Raw genomic sequence first — 25,701 nt, 5'->3', positions numbered from 1 at the left:
CGGAGCCACAGCAGACTTTTACAAAGACACACATCAGTGTTTCTGTTACCGAAACACCCAGGATTAAAACCGGTGACAAGAACACTTATTTCAGTGTCTGGTTCTGCGCTGGGCCTTGATGATGCACAGAGCCTCCGGAGAAAGCTAATGCTAAGCTAAACCTCGAGTCATCACGTGAAAACGAGAAATATGCACACATAAAGTCAATAAAACCACCACACACATAAAGAACCGTTTAACAATGATCACACACGGAGCCTGGCTTGTTGATTTGGAAGTTTATTGCTCACATTTCATCTACAATGGGTCATAGCCGAGTGGTTTTCTCCCGGAGCTAACAAGCTAGCCGCGACAAGCTAACGGGATATTTCACTGAATACAAGCAGCATATTATGCATTGAAAACGTCACTAAAACAGGCAACTGCTTGAAGCAGCCTTTATGATGATCACACACTGAGCCGGGCTTGTTGATTTCGTAGTTTATTGCTCACATTTCATCTACAGTGAGTCGTAGCCGAGTGGTTTTCTCCCGGAGCTAACAAGCTAGCCGCGATAAGCTAACGGGAAAATTCACTGAATACAAGCAGCAGCTTATGCATTGAAAACGTCACTAAAACAGGCAACTGCTTGAAGCAACCTTTATGATGATCACACACGGAGCCTGGCTTGTTGATTGTGTAGTTTATTGCTCACATTTCATCTACAGTGAGTCGTAGCCGAGTGGTTTTCTCCCGGAGCTAAGGCACTATTAGCCGCGACAAGCTAACAACCTTCACCTTCACAACATTCATTGAAAACAGGCAGCATATTATGCACAAATAACGTCAATAAAGCAGGCAACTACTCGAAGCAGCCTTTACGATGATCACACAATGAGCCTGGCTTTACACATTTGTGGTTTATTACAGACTTTTCATCAACAATGAGCTGTAGTCGATTATAACAAGCTAACGGGTAACCTCGAAAAACCATTGTCCACCTGCACAGATAATGTCCGTCTTTGAATCGTATGGGCTCCTGCAGATCCTGGTGCAGTCCATGGGGGTATAGTTAGAGATCCATAGGGCATGGCAGATGCAAAGAGAGAGCCTCCAAACAGCAGTTATTTTTCAGGCAAGAGCCCCTTCCAAGCGTCCGGTGTGGAAGGTTCGTCTCCAAATAATATACTGTGTGGCCATTGTTCACAAAGTGATAAACAGTAGCTCCTTTCCAACAATAAAAATTAAAATGCACCGATCGTAGTTTCAATACTGTTGAGTCAACGAGCGGAGTGTTGTGATGCCACAGACAGCGTGTGGAGGGGGCGTGTCGGAAAGGGTCAGAGGTTCTTAAAGAGACAGGGGCCTATTTCAAGTCATTTGCTACGCCATTTTGAAAGAGCAATTTCATACAAGGCAGTTATTCTAATTTACTGCATTTACAGACCAACAGAAGGTTTCGTCATCATTGTAGTGTGCTATAGACTGGTGCTATGTGGCTGAAAAAAGCATAATACCCCCTCTTTAAATATACCGTAATCTCAGACGAGGGAAGGACGATGGAGAAAGGAAGTAATAAGAGATTCAACAGAACAGTGACTGTGACGCTAATAGTTTTTGCTTTTATTGACTCCTCAAACTGTGGTTTCCTTCTATAAAACAGCAAAAACACTGCTGCTCTCTCATGTGCACTGTGTGGAAAGGCGCAGCTATATCTCGGGGTTAGCATCCTTAGCTTGTCGGCGGCTTTTTTAGGTCGAACACCTGTCTGCTTCCTTGATCCTCCTCATCCACCATCATCACCGTCATCTCCTCCAACACTCTTACTACTTTTTTACAAAAAGCTAGTTTTCTCAGCTTTTTGGTCAGAAACTGGGGTATTCAGTGAAACTTACCTATATTCAACCAGTAATTATGGAAGAACAAAACAAGCTAGAAACAAACATTTTTTACTGAAGAAAGTAGGCAGTCTATTCTTTCAGATTTTACATATATTTTTCAAGACCCACAGAATATTGTGTACTATGACGGTGAAAATCATCTAAAACGCCTGGCAATATGGGGTTGGCTGCTCTGAAATGGGCTGCCAGCCAGTGAGTTAATAAGGGGGGCTATTATGCAAAATTGACTTTTTCAAGCTTTAAAAACATGTCTGAAGTGTTGCCTTGGCACATTCACGTATTTTTGAGTAATCTGTAAAAACTCTGTTGGCGGCCATTTTAGGGATAGGTTTGCCTGAGTCCTCCTTGGAACGCCTCCACCTCCTGGAGACGCCTCCGAGCTTTCGTCACCAGCCGAGTCACCAACCACTGCTCCTCAGCAGAACCCCCTCCCCACTGATGCCACAGACAGAGTGTGGAGGGAGCGTGTCGGAAAGGGTCAGAGGTTCTTAAAAAGACAGAGGCCTATTTCAAGACATTCGCTACAGCCATTTTGAGAGAGCAATTTTATACAAGGCAGTTATTCTAATTTACTGCATTTACAGACCAACAGAAGGTTTCGTCATCACTGTAGTGTGCTATAGACTGATGCTATGTGATTGAAAAAAGCACAATACCCCCTCTTTAAGTTTGTGCTCTTGAAGCGAGCTGGAGGAGGAGGGGCTGCTCTGTCCACAGCCCGAAGGAAGCATAGAAACATTGATACCAAAATAAAAAAACACAATTTATATTATAGACTACAATATGATGTACCTGAAAAGTGTTTGTATGTGCGTGTGATCATTTCAGAGAAGCGTCTAACATGTGGATATCACCACCAAAGTCCCTGCAGTACCTAGCCCATTGCAATAGCAACAATAGACCATGTTTGTTAGAGAAGAAAAAGAAGCCTGATGTTTTTCCCTCCATGTTTTGTTGTGTGGTCTTGTTTCCATTACTCAGCCTGGCATGTGTTGAAGTGCTTGGTTATTCTCTGCTTATTTAGCCCTCTGCATGTCCGGCTCCCCCCTGGCCCCCCCGCCATTCTCCTGACAAAAGCGGATAACACATTGCTTCCTTCACGCGGTGCCTGTTCTTTGAAGCTTCCAGTTCTATTGATTTGAGTGCGACGAGCCCACACGTGTGCTCACAGCTCGGATATGATGCTTTAAAGGAGACAGAAGAAGCACAATCGACTTTTTGAGGGTTTGTCAAGCACAATAGAGCGCCTCGATCGAGAAGCTACAGTGAATGTCTGGGCTTTAAGAGTATTTTGGGATTGAGTCTACAGGTTAGGGATGGGTACCAAAACCTGGTATATAACACTCTATATTTACAACATAAAGTCAGCGAATTCCCCCACTTTAACCCCTTAACTCCCACCTGAACCGAGCACATTTTCTCCAGTTTGGCTTTACCCCAGTCCAAAAGCTTCTGGAAAAAAGCTGTGAAAATAGCAACAAAACTGAGACGAAAACAATGATGGAAATGGGACAAAGAAGTGAGAAAACATTGACAAAACAGTGACGAAAAATGGATGAAAAAGTGTCAAAAATGTCACAAGAAATTGACAAAAAATTGACGAAAAATGACAAAAATGTGACACGTTACAAAAAAATACAAAAATTTGACAAAAAAATGACAAATGTGACAAAAAATGACAAAAATGTGACAAAAATGAGTTGACTACCCACAACAAAATGATGGAAAAAAAATCTGATGACGTGAGGGAAAAGATCCTCTCGGTTCAGGCGGAAGTTAAGAGGATAAAGAGGCGCCCTCTGTTTCTGCTCGGTTTATCCCTGCGAGCCTTGTGTCAAAAATGTCACAAAAAATTGATGAAAAATGACAAAAATGTGACAAAATGTTACAAAAAAATACTAAAAATTAGTTCATTTTACAGCACCAAGTTTTCTTTTCGATCCTTTAGTCCCCACAGCAACAGCCAGTGAATAAAACATGAAAAAATCCTTGAGCTGAGAGTTAATTAAAATATTTCTTACATATTTTGGTTTGTATTTATATTTTCGATGGTTTATAATGAACTCATTTTGTAAATAAATCTGGTCCAAATGTCGAGCAATAAAATAATTTTTGCTTTGAAAGGAACAGGCCACCGTTTTTACATACTGAGATATGTTCCTACCTGAGCTTAGACGAGTTGATACGTACCTGTCTGGTCTTTGTGCGTGCCCGTGAAAGAGTGTGGTAGCTTCCAACTTCACCCTTGTTTGGAGCTATAGGAATACATTGGGAGAGGCCAAACGCTAACAACATCTTTATGCGTTCCCTCAGTGACGCAAAGCTTCCAAAGGTTACGCATCAACTCGTCTAATCTCAGGCAAGAACATATCTCAGTATTGGAAAAATGGTGGCTTGTTCCTTTTTAAAGTACTGATCCGCGACCGGTAAACACTTAACCCCCACTTTTTATTATTAAGAGGTTAAAGAGCTGGATTTATAAGGAGTATCGATAAGAGGAGTGGTATCGATAACTCCTTTACGATGCCCATCCCAACTAAAGATCATTTTATTTAGGCCTGTAAAAGCATAACGCCAATTGAAGATATTCAACAAATCAGCAAACAAAGAAAAACATAAGATTTGAGTGAAATATGATCAACAATTCTAGATAAGAGTGCAAGAGACAATCAAACGTCATTACTACTTCATTATTCTTGCAAAGTGCCTCACAAGTCAGCGTTAAACCAGAATCATGAGGAATATTCTTTTTCATTTATAAGGGACGATGCAGTCAACATAGTTTACAAAGCGTGTTTGCAGCACCATGTTTGTGTTTTGAGTTTCACCAAAGTAAAGTTTATCCTCTGACATAGCCACATATATAAACTAGAATGTTTCGCAGTGTGGTTTTAAGAAAGAGACTGACAGCAGTACTCCAATATGAAACAAAACCTAACTTCTGGTGTGTTTTTCCCGAGGCGGCAGCATCAAACAGCATTGTATCATGATCGGGGATGTGTCGATCGAATAGACTCTTTACCAGCTTGAGCTTGTGTGAGTTTCCCTGTGGCTGTGTCTGTGTGCAGGAGCCCGGAGGATCTGTTCAGGGAGGTGATGCAGATCCAGCAGAGGGAGATCGCGCTCAAAGAACAGAACTACAGCATCAACAGCCGGTAAGACACTTCTCTCCACCGTGTCAGTCAGAGCGGGGCTTCTCAGCTATGGGGGTTATGAATTAAGGGTATGGTTTTTATTTATAAAACGGAGCCTCTCTTTGGCAGACACATCTGTTCTTTGTGTGTGAACGCATCTTCATTTGCAATATCAGCTTCCTATGAAGAAATAAGGACTAAACGGTGTTAAAGTCATACATATTATAATAGAATGTCATTCCTCACTTCTCCATGGCGGATATACAGGCTCCCCCTCCCCAGCTCTGATGAAGCATGTTCCAAAAAGGGCATAAGAGCGATATCTTCACTGTAGTCTCGGCCTTTGTGTGACGTGTAGTTCGCGCAGCTCCAATGTTAACAATCCAGCCCTCATTAAGTACGAGATTTCTAAAATGTTTCTCACGAAAGCCAGCCTGGTTTCTTTAATTTTTTGCTAACCCAGCGTTATCACAGGTGGAGTATGTAGCTGTAGAAAGTTTAGGAAGATAAGAAACCAGGCTTTAAAGTTGTTTTTAACATGTCTAAAGTGCAATGCATTCCAATGGGTGATGAGCAGTTATATGGAGGTACTACAGCAATGGCGGAGCAATGGCCCCTAGTGTTGTCGTCACAAAGAAGAGCAGCCAGCGGCCATTGGTTGAAGTGCGGTGTGTTACATGTGATCTGTGAGAATGTTCCCATTTTTACAACAGTAAAAAGTCCAGTGTTTTTTATTGAATTTTAATAAGTATAAAGGAAATGCTTTATGGAGACAAAAACAACTCTTTAGTGTTCCACATTTTATTTCCAATGGGACATTACCGACACGGTTTCATTGCCTTTGTTAAATTAAGAATGCTTATAAAATATTGGCCTGGCTGTTTTCTTATTCAGGGTGTTTAAAGGAACAGCCAATGTTTCAGTATTTTTGGAATACTTTTGAGTTTTTGATCAGTATTGGACAAAATGTGTATTAAAAACTCACTTTAGATTCCAGAAGATCTGCGCTTGAGATTTTGGCCCCGGGCCGAGCATTTCTACCCCTGCTGTACTTATACATTTATATTAGGGTTGTAACCATACAGGTGAAGTATGGCATGTTTCCATGTAGTACGCTACAACCCAGCACTGTTTGGCTGCAGTAAACGACTTTGCACGCTTTTATTCGTCTACTATTTCCATTACAAATGGAACGTAGGTGTTGTGGGCGGCACTCCCTGTGAGGCTTAACGCGAGAATACACATTACTGAAGGAACAGCAGAGCGGCAATGAAAAGTTTTGCGAGCTGATCAAATATGGCTTTTTGATGGAGTTTATGGAATTAGTCAGCAGTGCCAATGCACAAACTGGAAGAGATGTTGTGAAATATCAAATCTGTATGACCTGCCTGTTTTAGTGAGGGCGGTCCTCTACTCAGGCCAATCCACGACGTGCTGCCTGCAGACCTCCACTGTGAGGTCGCTTCCGTTGCAGGCTCCACTGTCAGAACGCCTCCACTGTCAGGACAGGAAGTGCGTACTTTTTTTGTGTGGGGGCGGGGGGAATCAGTGCGTTTGAATGCCGATTTTACCTGCCTTTTAATTCGAGGGAGGCTGGCGATTCAGCGTATGTCCAGAATAGCGGTGAGTTGCTGATTTTGCAACTCACAACTACTTTGGACTCTACCGCCACAACTCTATCCAGTGGTGTAGAGTACGTGTAACGCAGGTGTACGCTGTATAACCACTAGAAAACCTGCAGCATTACCGTATAACCACTACTCACTTGCGCAGTGTTATTTTCTCTCTGTCCAATTAGACACCAGCCCAAACTTGACAACAATTTCCTCGACTTCTCATCCCTCTCTCTCTTTCTCCGTCTCTGCCGACAGACACGGTTCCCTCTTAGCTGTGCTCGTGCTCCCGTGTTGTCTGGGCATAAAATAAAACCCTGAGAATAGCTGATAGTGATAGAGACTTATTAACGCCTCATGGCGCTGGAGGAGTCAGCTCATCGTCTCCTCTGTCAACGCCACCTTCCCTGTTCATCCCCGCTCTGAGAGTCCTCCATGTCGCCCATCTATGCGCATTTCTCAGTCTCTGCAGGGGCTCGTGACAGCGACATTGGGCAAAGGTAGTGATAGGTGCGGGCTAGTCTGTATTTTACAACAAAGCGCTGAAGTGCGTTTTACATTCGGACTCTGGAGCTGTCGCTGAAGGATTGAAAGAGTCTGTAAAGTGGATGCGCGCGCCAGCGCGCCTACAGTGCTGACCGAGCCACGCGCTCCCCTTCATTCAAAACATTGTCCAAAAACAAGTCCTTCTCCACGAAGCAGCGCGCAGGGGTGTGTGTATATGGGCTGCGCAGGCGCTCGTTCTACAGTGCGAGAGTCCGGACATCAGCTGATATGATCAGAGTGTGTGGAGTTAGGGCAGACTGGGCTTTATTCATTTACATTTTCACACTGCTTCTGCCCCACAGCCTCGTTTGGCAACAACCTGTGAATTACAGGTACAATCCTAGGCTTGTTATTGATTTACTACACAGTTTAGGTTTGTGATACTACATTTAATATTATTAATAGTAGGCTATATCCATAGAGCCAGAACAGCCACGAGTAGGATCAAGCCCCGTCTGGGCCATACTTTTACAACATGTTTGAGCATTGTATTTTAATCTTGCATCTAATATGAAACTTCTAGATACATCACTGTTGTTCTAATTACCATTTCAATGTGTGAAGCTGTAATGTGGTTGGGGGCTAGTCACTGTTATTATTTTTTTCTTTCATTATGGAGGATACTGAACAGACTATTGCATGTAGGCTAATACTGCATGTAGGCTACTGAATAAGTATAAACAATGTGGACCATACAATGAAGGAATACAATGTATTCATTTGCATCTGAAAAGAGGAAAACAAGCACAAGATTTTAAGAATTGTAACCATATGTGCAAATATCAAAGCAATGTTACAGTATAACAACTAATGAATGGACAGCTATTTATTAAATAAAATATTTACAATGCAAAAAGAAAAGACAAACAATACAAGCACAGTAATATATTTTTGTTACAAAAATACTATGTACAGTGAGTGACTACTTGTCCCTCTCATTCAGCCATCTGTCCCTCACAAAAGGCAGACCTCTGGAACTCCATCCATGTCAGTTCTTTGGTCATGCCATGGTCTCTGTACAGAGAGAGCACCTTGGAGGGACAGTAGATGTACTTCCCAGGCACTCAAGGAAAGCCTGCATGAATGGGCTGTCCAGGCCTTGCTTCAGTGGCAAGTGGCAGAATCTACAGAGGCGTCCGGTGGGAGCACTCGTCTTTGTCTTCCTCTTTGCTCTCTCACTCGTCACCTGCTTTTACCCTGCTCCTCTCTGCCTGGCACCCTCCAGCTCCCTTTCGAAGAAAGGAGAGGCAGCAAACTCCTCAAAGGTCCTCGAGTTGGTCAGGCTCTCACTGGAGAACATTTGATGCACCTTAGCAGAGCAGGAAAATTACTTCACGGACTCACTCTGATGAAAAAAAAGTGAATGATGGATCCGTCGCCAACGTAGCAGGACTTTGGCTGTCCACAGGCTAAGCAGTTCCTGGTCCTCTTCTTCGTAGTCTCCTGCTGTTCCTGCTGCTGCTGCTGTTGCTGCTTTAACACGTCCTCTACTATTCTTTGCACAGCGGCTCGAGTCAGTGTTTCTTGGAGTGGCTGGACTGATGGAGGGCTGAGGACTGGTGGGGGGAGTGTTGTGACAGGCACACTGATTTTCTGGCTGCCTGTGGTCAGAGTGTGCCAGAGCTGCTGTGGAGACCACCTTCCCCAGGACCTCAGCCCGGGACAATGGCTGTGGTACAGCTGCAGCAGGAACCTCCCCACAGTCTCCAAGTTCCTTCTTGTCCCAGTTGAACTTCTCTTTTTCCAGTGACCCGCAGGGAAAACCCATTCACATCTGCAAAGAGCAGAGGGTCGAAAGAGCCAGCAGCTCCATGCTTAGTTGTTTTAGGTCCACCAGCCTCTGGTAGGTCCAGCGAACCACTCCTGTCATGGCTTGTGCCTGGAAGGGCTCATTGGACACCCGAGTATTGTCACTTTCTTCATTTTTCTCTAAATAAAATAACAAAACATGTTGTATTTGAAATAATGTTGTTAATTACCAGACATAAAGTACTATCTTTATGATGTAAAAGAAAAAAAGAATAACACAGTTATGTACTGTTTAAGCTATCAATAAAGTAATCACAAGTCATATATCATCATAACATCTGAAATCTACAAATTCAAACATCCTAAAACCAGGTGCTAAGTATTAATCTTATATTTAAGTAAAAATACAGATACGAATTTAAAAGAAAATGCACTAAAACAAAAGCATCAGATGGAAATTTTGCTTAAGAAACATCTTCATGAATAACGTGCCTCAACTTTGTAGTTTTGCTTGGACTGTTGTTTGTATTACTTTTACTCTTTCCGCTACAGCAAAACAAGTGATTTTCATTGTCATGGCAACACCTGTATGTACCTACAGTGACTATACTTCATTTGTTAACTCAAAGAAAATACCATATTAGATCATTTTGAAAATGTCAGTTCAGCACAAATTCATTTATATGTCATTTTTTAACAAATACCTTTGTTGATGTCAACAATCTTTGCATTAAAAGTTGGAAAACTGGGAAGTCGATGTGCTACGACGCTCTGACTGATAAACAACGGGCAATAACCAATGGCCGCTGGCTGCCCTGCTTTTTGACCACAAACGTGGGGGCCGCCATTGCTCCGCCGTTGCTGTAGTACCTCCATATCGCCGCTAGGCCCCCATTGAAAAGCATTGGACTTTAGACACGTTAAAAACTACTTTAAAGTCTGGTTTCAATTGTTTCAACACTAGACTAGGCTAGATCTTCCTCCTGAAATAACGCTGGGTTAATCACAATATATGAAACCAGGCTGGTTTTCGTAATATGAATTTTTGAAATCTCGTACTTAATGAGGCTCGGACTGTTAGCATTAGAGCAGCGCGAGCTACACGTCACGCAAGGGCCGAGTCTACGGTGAAAATCCCGCCCGTATGTCCTTTTTAGGAACATGGTTCGTCAGAGCTGGGGAGGGGGAGTCTGTAAATCCTCCATGAATTCCCCCACGGCTGTGGTCATTCTGGTAAACGGGGAGGAGTGAGCATAAGACGTCCATTTTTTCTACAGTCTATGCCAATAACATTGGTTCCTTAACTTTGCGGGAGGAGCGAAACAGTGCCCCCAATTTGACGCTGGTGGCCCAAAAGTGTACTGCATCCGTACTGCAAGGCATTACAGAGAGAGAATGAAAGACGAAAGTTAAGAGTGTTAGTATTAACCATAAACGGCCGGGCCGCGGAGATAGATTTTACGTGATATTTTTTGTACTAATTAATACTTTTGGGAGGAAAGCGATTCAACCTGAAGTGCGTTCGCGATTTTATTTTGAAACGTATCCCGTGCATTTCCCGTCCTAACAGTGGAGCCTGCAACGGAAGCGACCTCACAGTGGAGGTCTGCAGGCAGGTGCCTCTCGGCCAATCAGAGGCCAGCAGTCTGTTCACGTCACGTTTGGTAAGGGCGCACACTAATGCTTAACCAAGTATTAACCGCTAAGGGCCTCGGTTAACAGTTAATGAAAAACTTGAAAACGTGCAGCCCTAGCCTTGTTGTATATGCGCAGTGGAGGGGTGCGGCTCCCTGCCAAATGCTCGCATTAGTGTCAGACATCGCGTAGCAGAAAGTTTGCGCTTTGGGTTTGCTTTACTGACGGTCCAAAGAGCTGACTGTGTAGAAGTGCTTTGAATTGTGATAAAACAATCCCCCAAAAATGACAGATCGTCAGCTCTGGAGATTACAAGACGGTCTCATATTGTCATATTGGCCACCCCTAGTGGACACACTGGACTACATGGGTAGACCTGGCACTGGGTTGGGCAGGATGTTCCAGCGGAAAAGGGACAGTATTGAACTGTTTCAGTACAATTTTGATTCAGCTGTGCAAGTTTAAAGTGCAGTAGAACAAATGTTTTGCCTGTTTCACAAGGACGCTGTTGACGGGCTGCTACCTGGGTGTATTTTGGTGGATTATTTATCGCAGGGGAGTGGGCAGAGTAGCGCTTCTCCAGTGTAATTATGAGTGTATTGATCGGTCCTGGCACTGGCACAACCACAGAGGAGTTGTGGACAGGTGAGAGGCTTTCATTCACATAATGGGCAGTAAAAGCAAACGCTCCTGTCCCCAGGCGATACAGAGCTCTGTGGTGTTCACTGAGCATCTTCATGTGATGTTGCTATTGGCCCCGAGGCGCAGCACACACAAAGGGAAATTAATGGGCAATTAGATTCAACACTATGGCTGCAAAATGATCATAATCTGAACAAAACTGCAACATGAATGGTTGCAGTTTTTTGTGTAATACGGTCTTCAGGCGCTTATATGTCTGAAAACCTGATAATGAGTAATTGGGCCTGACCGATATATTAGTGGCCGATATAAGCACTCAGGGGATTGTCCAGTATTTTGCAGATATGGTGGGATATGGTAGTGGTGGGCGAAGATACCGGAGCTCCGGACCCCGTTTCACTAGCAGCTGGTCACGTGACCAAGGTTCCAGCACTTCACTCTGGGAGTGGTTTATCAGCGTGCCAAGGCGGCTCATTGGCTCAGAACGTCTCAGAATGTCTCAGTTTGTCAGCTTTGAGTACTGAGACGATAAACCACCTAGGCCACTGACAGGCCCTACCCAGCCCTGTGCCTGGTCTACCCTGTTCGCCGATCGTCCTCACTGCGCAGGCCAGCGCCAATCCAGGGGCAAGTTTTGGGACCGACCTGTGGCCGTGGCCAAAGCGCTGAGCATTCAGAGGGCAGCTCTACTGCAGGCATGTCATACAGCTTTAATGGCAGTAATGACATTGGTCCACAAGAGGTCAATGTTTAGGCGGAATGAAGCTGCTCTGAAGCTCCAAATCCCAAGCAGGACTTTTGCAAAAAAAGTGCTGAAGTGTCATATCGGTTCAGTCGCCCATAACTCATTTTCAATTTCCCATTTGTGGTTCCTTCGAGAACCCACCTGGTCCCCAAACGCTGCATCTTTGGTCATGATGGGTTTGTGTGAATTTGTGAACTCCATTTGCAACTTCAGGTTGCACATCATAAACGATTCCAAAAATATCTCTGGGCCTTTGCTGACTGTGAGAACAGGTCACGAGACAAAGCAATGTAGGAGACTCCGTTGTGTACACAGCAATAACCCAAAGGTGTTGTTACATTTCATGTCCAGGCTGAGGAGCATGGAGCGGAGCCAGACGGAGCTGCAGTCAGAGACGTCCCAGCAGAGAGACCGCACGGTGGAGGAGCAGAAGAGGCGGGAGGCCCAAGACTCACTGGTGCGCCGGCTACAGAAGAGGGTCCTGCTACTAACCAAGGTACGATCCGCTGCCTGGACAAGAGAAGGCACGATCTGAGAGCAAAGCCGTACTGCGTGACACTTCAGCCAATGCATAATAAGTTAGAAGCATTTATTTTGTCACAGATGAAAGATACTGAACACATTGCGCTCGCCTTGAATTCGAACATTTTCATTACACATATCAGAAATCAAATGCTGATTAAAGTATTTAAAAATGTGAGTTAAAATTTCTTTCTTTACAGACAATGATAAAAAGCTGTTTCAGATTTACCTTCCACACGTACAGCTTTATCACAAAAATTAAAATAACTCTGGTCAAATATTCCACCAAATCCTGTCCTTTGGTTCATCCTCAGAGAAAGATGCTGCATTAACGCAGTGAGGTCACGGACACGCAGTGAGGTCACGGACACGCAGCGAGGTCACGGACACGCAGTGAGGTCACGGACACGCAGCGAGGTCACGGACACGCAGCGAGGTCACGGACACGCAGCGAGGTCACGGACACGCAGCGAGGTCACGGACACGCAGCGAGGTCACGGACACGCAGCATTTGTTTTTTTCTTTGTTTTTTAAGAATTATGTCGGCAAAAGTTTCGATTTCTCATGGTGTGACCTGGGCGGGGGGTCACGAACCCCTTTTTAATGGGGGTCGCGGCTCCAAAAGGTTGAGAACCACTGCTCTAAATGAAAGCAAAAGCACAAACTGCCTTCATTCATTGGTCCACTAGTGGTCCGCCATCGCCCTCTAGTGGTCCGCGAACCCCTTTTTCCCCAACTCCTACACAGCGCACGTTGCACAGGGAGTTGGGCGGTTTTGGCCAACTCTTATCATTTGATCAAACTTTCAGAGTAACCAGCGCAGTGTGACCAGGGCGAAGTCTTTCCTTTTTGAGGGACAGAGCTGGAAATGTTATGGATGCACACATGGATGCGCATGGCTGGCACTTCTCAGAACCGAATCAGAGCCGTGCGTAATCTTTCCTCATCCTGTTTGTCAATATGTAGCTATTGTAAAACGCGCAGGATTTCTCACATGGCTGGGGCAGAACGCCAGTAGCATACCTGATGCGCGGGTTGCAGATTCCCCAGCGGTCTCCACAGCCATGCCCGCAGATCGGGTCATAAAATTGTCCTTTGATCGTGGGGCGGGTTGGGGCGGGTCGAACGGCCTGCTGCTGTGCGCTGCCATTCACCGCAGCTGTACGTGCGGCCAGGACTCATTCCATCATCTTTATAGCAGGTGTTTCACGTCAATATGCAACAGATTTTCATTAATTAAGCAGCGTTTTGTTCCTTGTGATCCAGAGGACGCTTCTGTGGAGCCAAATGTCTCCTATTTTCTATGGCATGTGTGTCTGTGCACGAGTTTGCGTTACCTACATCCAAAGCTTACAGAGTCTGCCCTCAAAGTGCTCATGCCCTTCCCAATCATAGACTGTATATATAAATGGACAGCTTCTGCTCACTCCTCCCCGTTTACCATAATGACTACGGTCGAGGGGGAAATCATAGCGGAGTTATAGACTCCTCCTCCCCAGCTGTGACGAAGCATGTTCCTAAAAAGGGCATAAGGGCGGGATCTTCACTGTAGACTCGGCCCTTGCGTGACATGTAGCTCGCGCTGCTCCAATGCTAACAGTCCGACCCTCATTAAGTACGAGATTTCTTCTTATGAAAACTAGCCTGGTTTCTTAAATTGTGACTAACCCAGCGTTATCTCAGGAAGAATATCTAGCCTAGTGTATCGTTGAAAAAATTCAAACCAGGCGTTAAAGTTGTTTTTAGCGTGTCTAAACTCCAATGCTTTTCAATGGGGCACTAGCGGCGATATGGAGACAGCAATGGCCGAGCAATGGCGGCCTCCAGTGTCGTGGGCATAAAGCAGAGCAGCCAGCGGCCATTGTTCCAAATACTGTACGACTGTGAAGTTGGGTTTTCCACACTGGTTGGTTTGAGACTGAAGTTCTCCTCTTTAAAGCCAGACATTCAGAAACTGATGTGTGATAAGCAGCACCACTCGTCTCAACATTCAAAATGTAAAATCCACAGATCTATAGTTTTTTAATGCACTAGTTTGTGTTAAATGTGTAAAATCCCAGTAGTTTCAGTGATGTTGGACATTAAGGGGAACATTTTTTCCCAGCATTATTTTCAGCATTTTGTTGTTATCATAGTTACAACCATAGACTTCCTATAGCCACCACCTCAATTTGAAACTATTGGCTCTTTAGAATGACATTAAGTGGGACCTATTGGCTGTTACAGCAGCTTTTTTGCTGCTGTAACAACATGTTTTGTTGTTCTTATTAAGCCGCAGCTTTACTTTTTCAAATGAAATGAAATTCATATAAGAATTTCTGATCATATCATTGCATTTGTGTTTGAATAATTCATTTTTGACTTGAAACAGTTGCATATTAAACATAAATTTAGCTTATCCTTCCTACTTTGTTGTTTTATTGGGGCGTGGTGGAGTGAGATTCTGTTAGGTGGTCCTCAGAAAAAAATTGGAAGTTAAAGTGGTCCTTGGGCTGACAAAGTGTGAGAAGCACTGATTTAGGCCATTTACTTTTAAACAGTAACATGTGACTGTGCTATGGTGACTCTAACATGTATTTTGTCACTTTTCTAAAATGTTAATGGGATAATTGGGGGGCTTTCATCTGCCCCTGGTGTCTTTGGCCAGGAAACCACAACTGCAACTTTCCAGAGACCGTTTGGGAACACCAGGAAGCCTAGCGGATGTAGTGAGTGAGTGAGTAGTGGTGGTCAGAGGGGCCGATGGCGCAGACTGGTTGCCTCGCTTCAGTCAGTCTACCCCAGTGCAGCTGTGGCTACAATAGTAGCTTGCCACCAGAGTATGGAGTGAACGAATAGTGCAATCTAAAGCGTCTTTGAGTGTCCAGAAAAGTGCTATATAAAAGCAATTTATTATTATTATTAGATATTCTTGACCACCGTATCATCATCACCTCAATAACAAACACTTGTAAATATGGACATGCTGCACCTCATCTTGAAGCTCTGAACATGAAGAATACAATCACAGGGTTAGTTTTAACCTCTGCAAATGTACTTTTGATCATGATATTCATTTATTTTCTTTATGAAGTCATAATTTCTGTCCCAGCCATGGATAAGTTAAAACTACTCCATGTTCAGAGCTTCAAAATGAGGTACAGCATGTCCATATTCAAAATGTATTGATTCATTATTGTTCAGTATCGGATGTTTGGAATTGATACATGACATATTTATTTTCATCAGATCCAATATCGATACCGGTAACGGAATAAATAGATCAGTTTTAAGAATTTAACATTATAATTTTGTTTAATGTCTAGCTGACAAAAAATGGTATGTACTGTGTCGAACTCATAATTTGGAGCATGTTGTGTATTGGTAACGGTTATAGGCCAAATGTTCTGCAGTATGCCTTTAAAGAACAGGTTTAAGAAGAAGAAAAAATGGCAAGCTACCCAGCCCTACAATGCAAAATAGCCACGTGCCAAGGTGCAAAAACATTCATCGTATTGGCTGATCTGTGTCTTGATCCGTACATCACTGACACACAGTACACACATGCTGCTTGTTCCTAATCATAGACACATGTGCAGCCTGCTCTTCATCCCGCCTCCCTCCCACATGGCCCCTCTCCAGTCAGCCGCTCTGCCTGGCTCACGTGACTCCTCTATCAGCTGCTTTGCTTTCCCCTCAGCTCCTGCCTAGAGCTCCAGCGCTATTGATTTGTGGACCAGTGTAATTCTCTGGGTCAACATGCTCCATCGGCCCTAAACACACAAATCAGCCTGGTCCTCCCTCCGCAGAGCACAGCCGGAGACGTGCTGCACAGCCACTGGAGTCCATCAGCGGTAAAATGAATCTCCAAGAGTTTGTGGAGCTTGGGAACCTAAAAACATCACGGCTGTTGGCTACAGGCACAGGAATAAAAGCAAACTGGTAAAGGTCACAATTACTTGAGTAACTCCATGCCCCCCATGCCGACAATAAAATATCCTGTTTAATACAATAACACCCTAGTTTAGACCTGTTCTCAAATGTTAATGCTCCTGCGTGCAAAGTCAGAAAAATTCCAATTACGTAAAGTTTTGACCCATTAGACATTTTCGGGATGACAAAAGTGTAAAACTGTGTAATGTTTGAAGCTCAGTTTCTCTTAGCTCCTCCTCCTATCTACAAAACAACTGTAGTTTACCTTGAGGACATGGCATTGTAACAGGAACCACCCTTTTCTGTTAAAAGCAATGATTCAGAGCTGACTGGATTACGTTTTCCTTCTAAACCACGTTTGTCTGAACGTTTGTTGAACCAAACGTTTCAGTGTGGCCCATTTGATGATCAGGGTACTTTGGCACACTGATTGGCATCAAAAACCCCTCTGTGAAAGAAGACTTGGACCACTACCTCCAGTAGGTGTACAGCAACCTTGCAAGAGAGCTGGATGTAGGAGAGTGCAAGTCTCATGTGATATGATGTGTCGGAGCTGCAATGTAAGGAGTTTGGAGAGGTGAGGATTAAGAAAGCAGTGCTGCCCAAGGGCCAAGCGGTTTGTTATACAAGGTGTGCAGACATTGTCCAAACGCTTGAAGATCCAGCAAGTTGTTTGGAGGAGGGGTGGTATACCAGAGCAGGGGCGGCATTCCAAAGTAGCTGGAGGTGTCCTGATTTCAAAGGAAAAGACCCCAAATAGATGTGTTGCCTCCCTCCCTCCGTTTCCTCCCTCAGACAGACAGATATTGGGAAGAATAGATTCAGTCCAGAAGATGAATCCAGGAACATCACTCAAGATGTGACCAGAATCAACAGTTGATGTATCTGTTCACTCTCAAAATGGAGAAGTCCATGAAGATTAATGATAAATAGCTTTATAAATCCTAGCATACTTTGCAAAAGTCCAGTAATCTTTTGTTGAATGTTTTTCAATTTCAGTTTATTAATGGGAAACCCCTTGAGATGTAACATCTTGTTGGCAAAGTACCACTCACTTTTTCCACTCACAGAAAATCACTGTAAATTAATTCTTGTGGTATCTGTTTAGTATCGTTTGATACTTAAAGAATCAATATTTGTATTGGAAGTAGAGGGTAAAGTAAAGTAAGAGATTGATCAGTGCATCTCTAGGTTGAACAGAGCACTCAGAGAAGTGAAAACGACATGGAGCATTACAAGCAGTAGCACAAACGTCACAGGTTTGAGTCCTGGGCTGCACGGAGCCTTCTATATGGAGTTTGTATGTTCTCCATCACAAGGGTGTTACCCCTCACAACATCAACCCAAAACATGCACAATAGGCTGATTCTCTTGCTAGGTACTCATGACCAAACCGAGCTGTTGGGTTGGCCATAATGCCATTCCCACTGCTGCCTACAGATGGTGCTCCAGGCCCATTTGAAATCCTGAGCAGCCCAGTCCATCAGTCTCTACAGTGATTTCTTTTCACTGACATCATCTCAAAACTGTACACATAAAACATCAGTGCAGATGTACCCAAAACAATGTGTCTTTGTTCCACTTCACCCTGAGATCGTAGGGGTCATTGTCAGAGATTTGTGCAACGTGGACTCAGAGAAACATCTGCGGCGCTCTGTTTATATTCCCAGTGTTTGTCATTGTGCAGAGGAGACCAACCCATTAGGGCCCGCGCCTATTTTACGCTTGATAAAACCGGCGACACAAAGCATTTTTAAATGAGCAAATGATTAAAGTGGCGCTGATAGATCCATCGCCCTGCACTCTGCCGGCGTTTCAAATGAGACTTTTTTTTGTGTGTCTTTTTTATCAGGAAGGCAGTGACAGATTTTTGATTTAGATAAAGTGAATTTCATTGCACAATAATGGAGCGTGAATAGCCTGCGGGCACGTCGTTTAGCGCTCGCCCACACCTCCGCACTGCGCTGACCTCCAAACAGAAGCAAACTGCCGCTGTAGAGCTGAACTGTTCAAAAAACAATCATTCCTGACAACTGTACTGTTTAGGTCTGCAGTGTTTCCTTTCAAAACCCAAATTCAGTTCACAGGGTGCATTTAAAAACCGTCCGACAGCATTAAGGGGACATTTTATGCATATCAACATAACCTTGTTTCTTTGACAATCACCATCCATGCCAGTTTGAGCAATCCTCAAGGTACTAAAATAAGAAAGTACATTGATTTGGCCTCCTGGGTAATGGAGGTGTGGATGAAATGTTCGAAATGATTACCCTGGAAATCTGCCACATTATTGGGTACTAGCAAACATTGTCCAAAAAATCCCAATTGCTTGTCATTATTACAGAATTCCCAGAAATGTTGGCGGTTTTGACGACACAAGCTCTACAGAGGCAGTTGGCTTCTTTGAGGTCACATTTGAACCCTCAGTCTGGAAAACCGATCCATTATTTTCTAAGCTGAAGAGCTGCTCTTTGGTCGACTGCTACACAAAGATACAGAGACATGGGAGGAACAGTGTGGTCCCGAGTTTGAAATGTGCACCCAAATTATAGAGACTGCCAACCATGAGGACAGGACAATGTGTTTCAACAACAGTATGTACCCTACTTTGAGTGGGCTAAATATGCTTATTGTCGACCAGCAAATGCCCCAAAAAAAAAAGGTTTTGCAAGCTCATTGATTGCACAAGCACTCTAGAGTTGGAGAGCACAACTGTTGAGCATTTCAGTTTTGATTGTCTGCCTTATGACCAAAGCTGGAATAGACTAGAATTCTGTGTCTAAATGCTGTATTTTGATATTGTGTACTGTTGCCACGCTCATGTGAACTGGGGAGCTCATTTTCCTGAGATGGAACGCTGTTTTCCCCAGTTGGTTTGTGCTCATTGGCTCTGTTTATCTGAAAGTGGAGATTTTGATGGACAACAAATAAAAACGGTCTTTTACCACTGATCTGATTAGTGTTTAACTGAGCTAAACATTTCAATTAGTTGTTGTTGTCTCTAAAGTTAAGCTTCAGTTTGTTGGTTTTATAAGTTATCAGGTTCATTTTCTTTTTGCTAGCATTAATGGCGGGCTTTTCTCTCACAATGATGTTACTCTGAGGTAGGAATGGGTCCTGACCCTGGTATCCTCACAGCCCAGGGCCATGTAGCTCCCGCCTTAACGGTTTTCTTATCTAGTGCTGAAAAGTCGCGCTAGTCGTGGTAAACTCAAGAAAGCAGCAGTGCTGAACCAGAAAGCTCACATTAAATCATTAACGAACGATTCACCTGATTGTGAGGCAGTTTCCCCATATGTGCTCTACATGTGGTAGACTGGACGATAATTCTAACAGGCATTTTTGCATTTTCACATGTCTGTTTTGCTGATTACATTTTTTTCTAATTGCAGTTTTTCTATTTGCAATTTCCAATTAATCTTTCACCTCCACTCTGCTGTTCTTCTGACGGAGGGGTGGGGTGGGGGCACCGGGCTAATGCAGCATGACGAATGATGCCTACGCGGCCAAAACAAATAAAGCCGCATTAGGCCCCATTTCACCTATGGAAGCTGTGAAATGACCTAGCCTAGCTTCTTTTAACCACATTACTGATGCTTACCTGGATAATCACACGCCACAATGTGATTACGCTAATGTCGCTGCTGTGTGTTCACATACAAGTAAGACACTTCAGCACGCTGGAATAACCACGTCAGCCTTGTACAGGTCACTAAATGTCACGTTTCATATTTTTAGATTCGTGAATGTAAATGCAGAATGCACGTTGTGGTCGGAGCGCCCTTTGCTGATTATAGGTAGAATTACAACAAACACGAGTCACCGTTTTTAGCAAATGGCAAGCTAACATTTTTCATTTTTTTTTCATTTATTTATTTATTTAATATGGACATAACAATTACATTGGACGAACCAGATGCATTGTTTAAAGTGTTATAGCACATGTGCTAATTTTCAACACCTGTCCATAGGGGGCTTTTAGGTTTCAAAGATAAAACACATTATTAAACACAGTTACAATAAAACAGATTATTAAACTAGATAGGGCACATTTTACACATGTGAACACCTTTGGGCCGATTTGAGCCACTGTTTAAGCTCTCTGGTAAAGATGGTAATGTTCGTCTGCAGTTTCAGAGCCGTAGGGAGAGAGTTCCACAGTGTAGCCCCTCTGAAGGAGAAGCTCGACTGTCCAAAAGATTTTCTAAATTTTGGAAGCACACAATCCCCATTAACTGAGGCTCTGGTGGAAGGTCTGAGAGAGCCCTGACACCTCACCATGAGGCCAGAGAACAGAGGTGACACACAATTGTTCAGACATTTAAAAGTCAATTTCAGTATACAAAAATTTAGTAAAAGTAGCAAAAGTAAAAAGCTTGTGCTTTTGTATGATATCACAATGATGCCATCTCAAAGGTTTCTTGTCAAATATCTTGATTGCCTGTTTATACAGAGAAGTGACTGGTTTCAGAGTGGACGCTGATGTTTGTGACCATGCTGTAATGCAGTATGACAAATGTGAAAAAACCATTGCATGCATGTACAATAGATAGTGTGATAATTCTCTTCTTATAAAACGAAAACAGTTCAGATTTGATTTCACTTTCCTGCAGACATTAGTGACTTGACAAATCGATGGTGCTGTGATAAATGCATTTTGAGTTCATGACTGTTCAGGACAGGTCTGGTGTTGGTTTCTGGACACTTGTGGATTCTATATTATGCTACTTAGAAAATACTGATCTTGTGTTTCCACTAGGCTTACTGGCAGGGGGGTTATGGCCACACGTGCACACTGCCGGGGAAATGAAGTGTTTTTAGCAAATGTTATTATTTGCAACAAGTTATTGTTTGAATTTCTATGTGAAACTTACTTAATTCAATTTAAGTAACTAACATATTTTGATGATGTAGGAAACAATACTATGTTTTAGAAAATTTGAGAATGTAGGCTAATATATTATTATTAGATTGATGAAGGCTACAGTTTTTTTTAATTTTCCACTGGGTGTTTTCCTCATTTGTTTAATATTTATCAGGGAATTCCAGAGTTTCTGATCTAATAGGACACATGTAACAGGTCTGTGTTATGTATAAAACAAGAGGAGCCACATTCAGCTTAAGGCTAAGTTCACACTTCAGTGACTAATATGAAACGGATAATGATGAAAGCTTTGCCTACACTCGACTGTTATATTTTAGCTTGTGTTGGATTTCCTTATTTACAAAGTGCCAAAGGGATTTAATGTTCATTTAATGTCATCTAATCGGTCTTCAACAGAGTTTTAAACCATGCTCCACACCTTTATTTAGGCCTGGAACCTAAAAAACAGCTCTTTTCCACAATAAAATGTTCGTTTTTGAGGTTATAATTGTGTAGAATTATGAAACTTGTATTAAAAAGTACCATCTCTAGAGTTGTGTGCCTGTTGTATGATTACGATATGATAAACAATTGCAATATCTGATATCTGGTGATTAAACTGTACGTTCCATGAATGTAATCAAAAACCCTAAGCTATTTGTTTTTGTTTTAAACTTTGTCCAGAAACGACTTTTAAAAAATACAAAATGGCCCTAAATTACTAAAACATCGTAACTCCTTGTCAAATGGCAGACCTCGTGTTTTTGCAATCTATCGTGTGACTTAATTTTTTAGAACGGTCATTTGACGATATTCTGCACCTAATACCGATGTCGTTTTTTTACTTACAGGAGCGTGATGGCATGCGCGGGATTCTGGAGTCTTACGACAGTGAGCTGGCAGCCACAGAGTACTCCCCTCAGCTCAGCAAACGGGTGAAGGAGGCGGAGGAGACGCTGCAGAAGAGCCACAGCTACAACTCTGAGATGGAGGTGGGCTGTGCACACACTAAAACACTCCCGTGACCTTTCCCCTTCCAGTCAACAAAGATCGACAGGCCGGCGTGAGATCAGAGAAGACCCCAGTTGTGATGTTTCTGACGAGCATCGCAATTAGAGTTGGGGTTTATGCTTGAAAAGTCAGTTATAGCACCAGTTTGGAATATGCTGCAATAAATCTTTCACTTCATTTGAACCCTTATTGTAGATTTGCTCTTTGCTTCGCAATATGGCTTAAAATCACGATATAAAAGAGAAAAATCATGATAACGATATATTTGGCGATATAAATTACACAGAATAAAATGAATGAATTCCCACACATGCACATTTTAATTCTTTTTAAATCCATTTTCGATGAATCGTTACATCCCTATTTGTGACATGTGTTTAGCTGCTTTATGACATTTTTTTGAGGTTTTAACACATTGAGTGCCAAAAACGGAAAAAGTCGTTTTTGCTGGATTTTTTCAAAATGCGAAACTAGACACTCTAATAAAACCTTTTGTGTGATTTTAGCAGCTCTGTGATGAACAGAAGTGAAATAAATGATGATCAAAAACTTGTGAAGAGTCACGATCTGGACATTTCCTATAATATTGCATTTCTTTTCTTTTTTTTTTTTAGTCTGAGGGGGCGTGGGGTTGCGTAGTGAACAGCTGTAAACCCGACACTTCTCTCTCGTTCTCTGGAGCGCGTTTGACAAAGCAGAGCGGCTTCCCATGTACAGATCGAAACAGTTGAGATTTTAAAAAGGGTTAAAATCGGTCCAAGGACGGCTGAGAAACATCCTGATAAAGTCTTCAATCCGAGAACCAGGATGTTTAAATGCACACGCAATAATGAACGAAAGCGATCGAGAAACGTGTCAACAATGATGTCCTTGAAAATTGACTTGAAACGAATATATTTAGTCACTTGCCTCTTCCCATGACATTAGAGGAGGAGAGGAGTTAGTTAGAAAGGAGAGTGTTTGATAAAACACTAATTATCTCTTATAAAAAAGTCTGATTTTGATCAAATTTAGCCTCTATTATGCTATAGAATAGAATTAAACTGTTTTCACCTATGGAGAGCTTAGAGTTTCGTCTTTCCAACGAGCCACAGCATGATCATGACGAAGACGACGCAAATGAAAGTGATAAAACCTTTTAACAACTTTTATTTGGTGATTTTGTTTGCCGTGTTGTTGTTTGCGCCATGCTAAGGAAGGCTAGTAGGCTATGCTCCATCAGGAGTTCATCCAAGACACAAAGCGTGAGCCTTTCCTTGTAAAGATGAACCTATAGAGAAGCTCCTAAAGTCTCCACTGTCATGTAGACTCAGGAGGATTTTAAATGTTCATACAGACAGTCTGAATCGAGTATCGCAAAGGTCTGCACAATATATTGCCAAATGAATATAATCACAATATTGGTTGACACGATATCCTTTTCAGAGTCAGGACATCACTGACATCTTCCATCTAACTGAGATTTACATTGTTTACATTGTTCATTTACATGTTCTTTACATAGTTCCTACTTATTCTTGTTTTGACACGATTTAGTGCTATTTTTTTGAGTCTAGTTTTGATAAATAAAGCACATTGCTTACATTTAATGGCAATGTTTTAACGCCATTCTTGACAGTATAATGTTTATGAAACAAAATAAATATGACCTTGTACAAAGCTCATATGTCAGTTTTTTTGTAACATGTTCCTCCTTTAAAACCCACTGCAAACGCCAAACCACAAGCAGATTGTTGACTTGCCTCCTGTTTGTGCCCAGGCCCATCTGACGAAAGCCCAGGAAGAGGCAGGAGCTCTCAGACTGCAGCTCCTAACAGTAAGTATACATCTCCCCTAATCCCATTATCCTCCCATTAGCCCCGAGCGCGAGCCATGACTAAAGTCTGTGTACACAGGCTGCCTGCATTCACTCCATCAGCCTCCTCTGCTACAGCCTCACTGCGTCACGCTTCACGTGCAAGACATACACAAGTGTCTGTAAGTCCTATTTGCTGATCTCAAACACTAATCAGAATCTGTGGTGCTATAACCCAGTGTTTCCCAACCAGGGGTACAGGGACCCCTGGGGGTACTCAAGAATATAGCAGGGGGTACTTGGAACAATTTCAGATAAAAAAAAAGGAGAAACTGAACATTATTTTGATAAGAAAAACTATATTCTTTTGTCAAATGTGTAGTTTTGGGAGAATTTTAAGTTTATTTTGAACCTTATTACACACAAATCGACCATATAAGTGATTGCTTTCAAAATAAACTGCAACACCATTGAGCTCGGGGGTACATGGATTACCACTGGAAGGTCCAGGGGGTCCACAAGACAAAAGACGTTGGGAACGGCTGCAATAACCAACTGACCTAGCCTGGCCTTAGCCATCCGTAAACTCCGGTCAGTTAGAATTTCCCTACATGTACGTCTGGGCTTGATCTCAGTGGCCGCGTTTGGCAATGGCGGCGGATACGAAAGTAATGGAAGCTCTTCAATCCGTCCTGGCTCGGCTCCCAAATATACAGAAATTAAAATTGAAGCTTTGTCATGAGTTATGGCAGAGTTATGGCAGAGTTATGGCAGAGTTATGGCAGAGTTATGGCAGAGTTATGGCAGAGTTATGGCAGAGTTATGGCAGAGTTATGGCAGAGTTATGGCAGAGTTATGGCAGAGTTATGGCAGAGTTATGGCAGAGCTATGGCAGAGCTATGGCAGAGCTATGGCAGAGCTATGGCAGAGCTATGGCAGAGCTATGATTGTTGTTTCACTCACTCGGGCGCATTACATACATCATGACCAAACGCTAGTGAAAATCAGATCCAATGGTTTCAAAGGAGTTCACCCCTCCCACCTGATAACGGAGCTCACTTATGAACTTACAGACCCTTGCACGAAATGAGTACGAGGGTTTGGTAAAACCAGGATGCAACTGACCAATGAGGTGAGTTTTAGTAAAACTGGCCTGTCAGGTCCAAGAGGGGCAGCGGGAGCTTGATTATTGTGCTTTTCTCCCTAGTCCCGAAATGTGTGTTTTTACACAAAGTATTATAATACATCAATAACTAATTGAAAGGAAGTGCAACATGTCTTTTTTAAAGTCTTTGACTTTAGTGTTTGTTTAGCACTAAAAGGACCGCAAAAAAACAAACATCATTATACAGGGTTTCCGCGGGGCATTGAAAGGAATTTAACTAAGCATTGAATAGGATTAAAACTGTCATTAAATCCTACATAGATTTTAGCTTTATTAATTCATTAAAATATTTGTAAAATAAATTGTTTGCTGTTTTGGCTGAATTTTTTTTTGTTGCCAATTTTCTTCAATTCTCTTTCCTCTGTTTGATGAAATGTTAATCTTAAGAAATTAAATATGTGCTGTTTTTTGTGTGCATTTGTGGCATTAAAATAAAAATATAGTATTTGGGCATAAAAATGGCATTAAAAAGCAATACTTGCTTCTGC

General features: G+C 42.7%; 1 protein-coding gene across 1 annotated transcript in view; it reads left to right on the top strand.

Moving 5' to 3' along the window:
• The window catches only part of mad1l1 (mitotic arrest deficient 1 like 1), a 135,022-nt gene that overhangs the window by 23,649 nt on the left and 85,672 nt on the right, over window positions 1-25,701 (top strand). Inside the window, exons 10-13 of the mRNA XM_079552627.1 lie at window positions 4,949-5,035; window positions 12,296-12,440; window positions 22,094-22,234; window positions 24,013-24,069. Of these exons, the coding sequence (XP_079408753.1) occupies window positions 4,949-5,035; window positions 12,296-12,440; window positions 22,094-22,234; window positions 24,013-24,069 (430 nt within the window). The remainder of the gene's footprint in view (window positions 1-4,948; window positions 5,036-12,295; window positions 12,441-22,093; window positions 22,235-24,012; window positions 24,070-25,701) is intronic.

The sequence above is a fragment of the Gobius niger genome (genome assembly GCF_951799975.1).
Source record: "Gobius niger genome assembly, chromosome: 3".
NCBI classification, from domain to species: domain Eukaryota; kingdom Metazoa; phylum Chordata; class Actinopteri; order Gobiiformes; family Gobiidae; genus Gobius; species Gobius niger.
The sequence above is the reverse complement of the archived record's forward strand: the minus strand, read 5'-3'. Positions and strand labels throughout refer to the sequence as shown.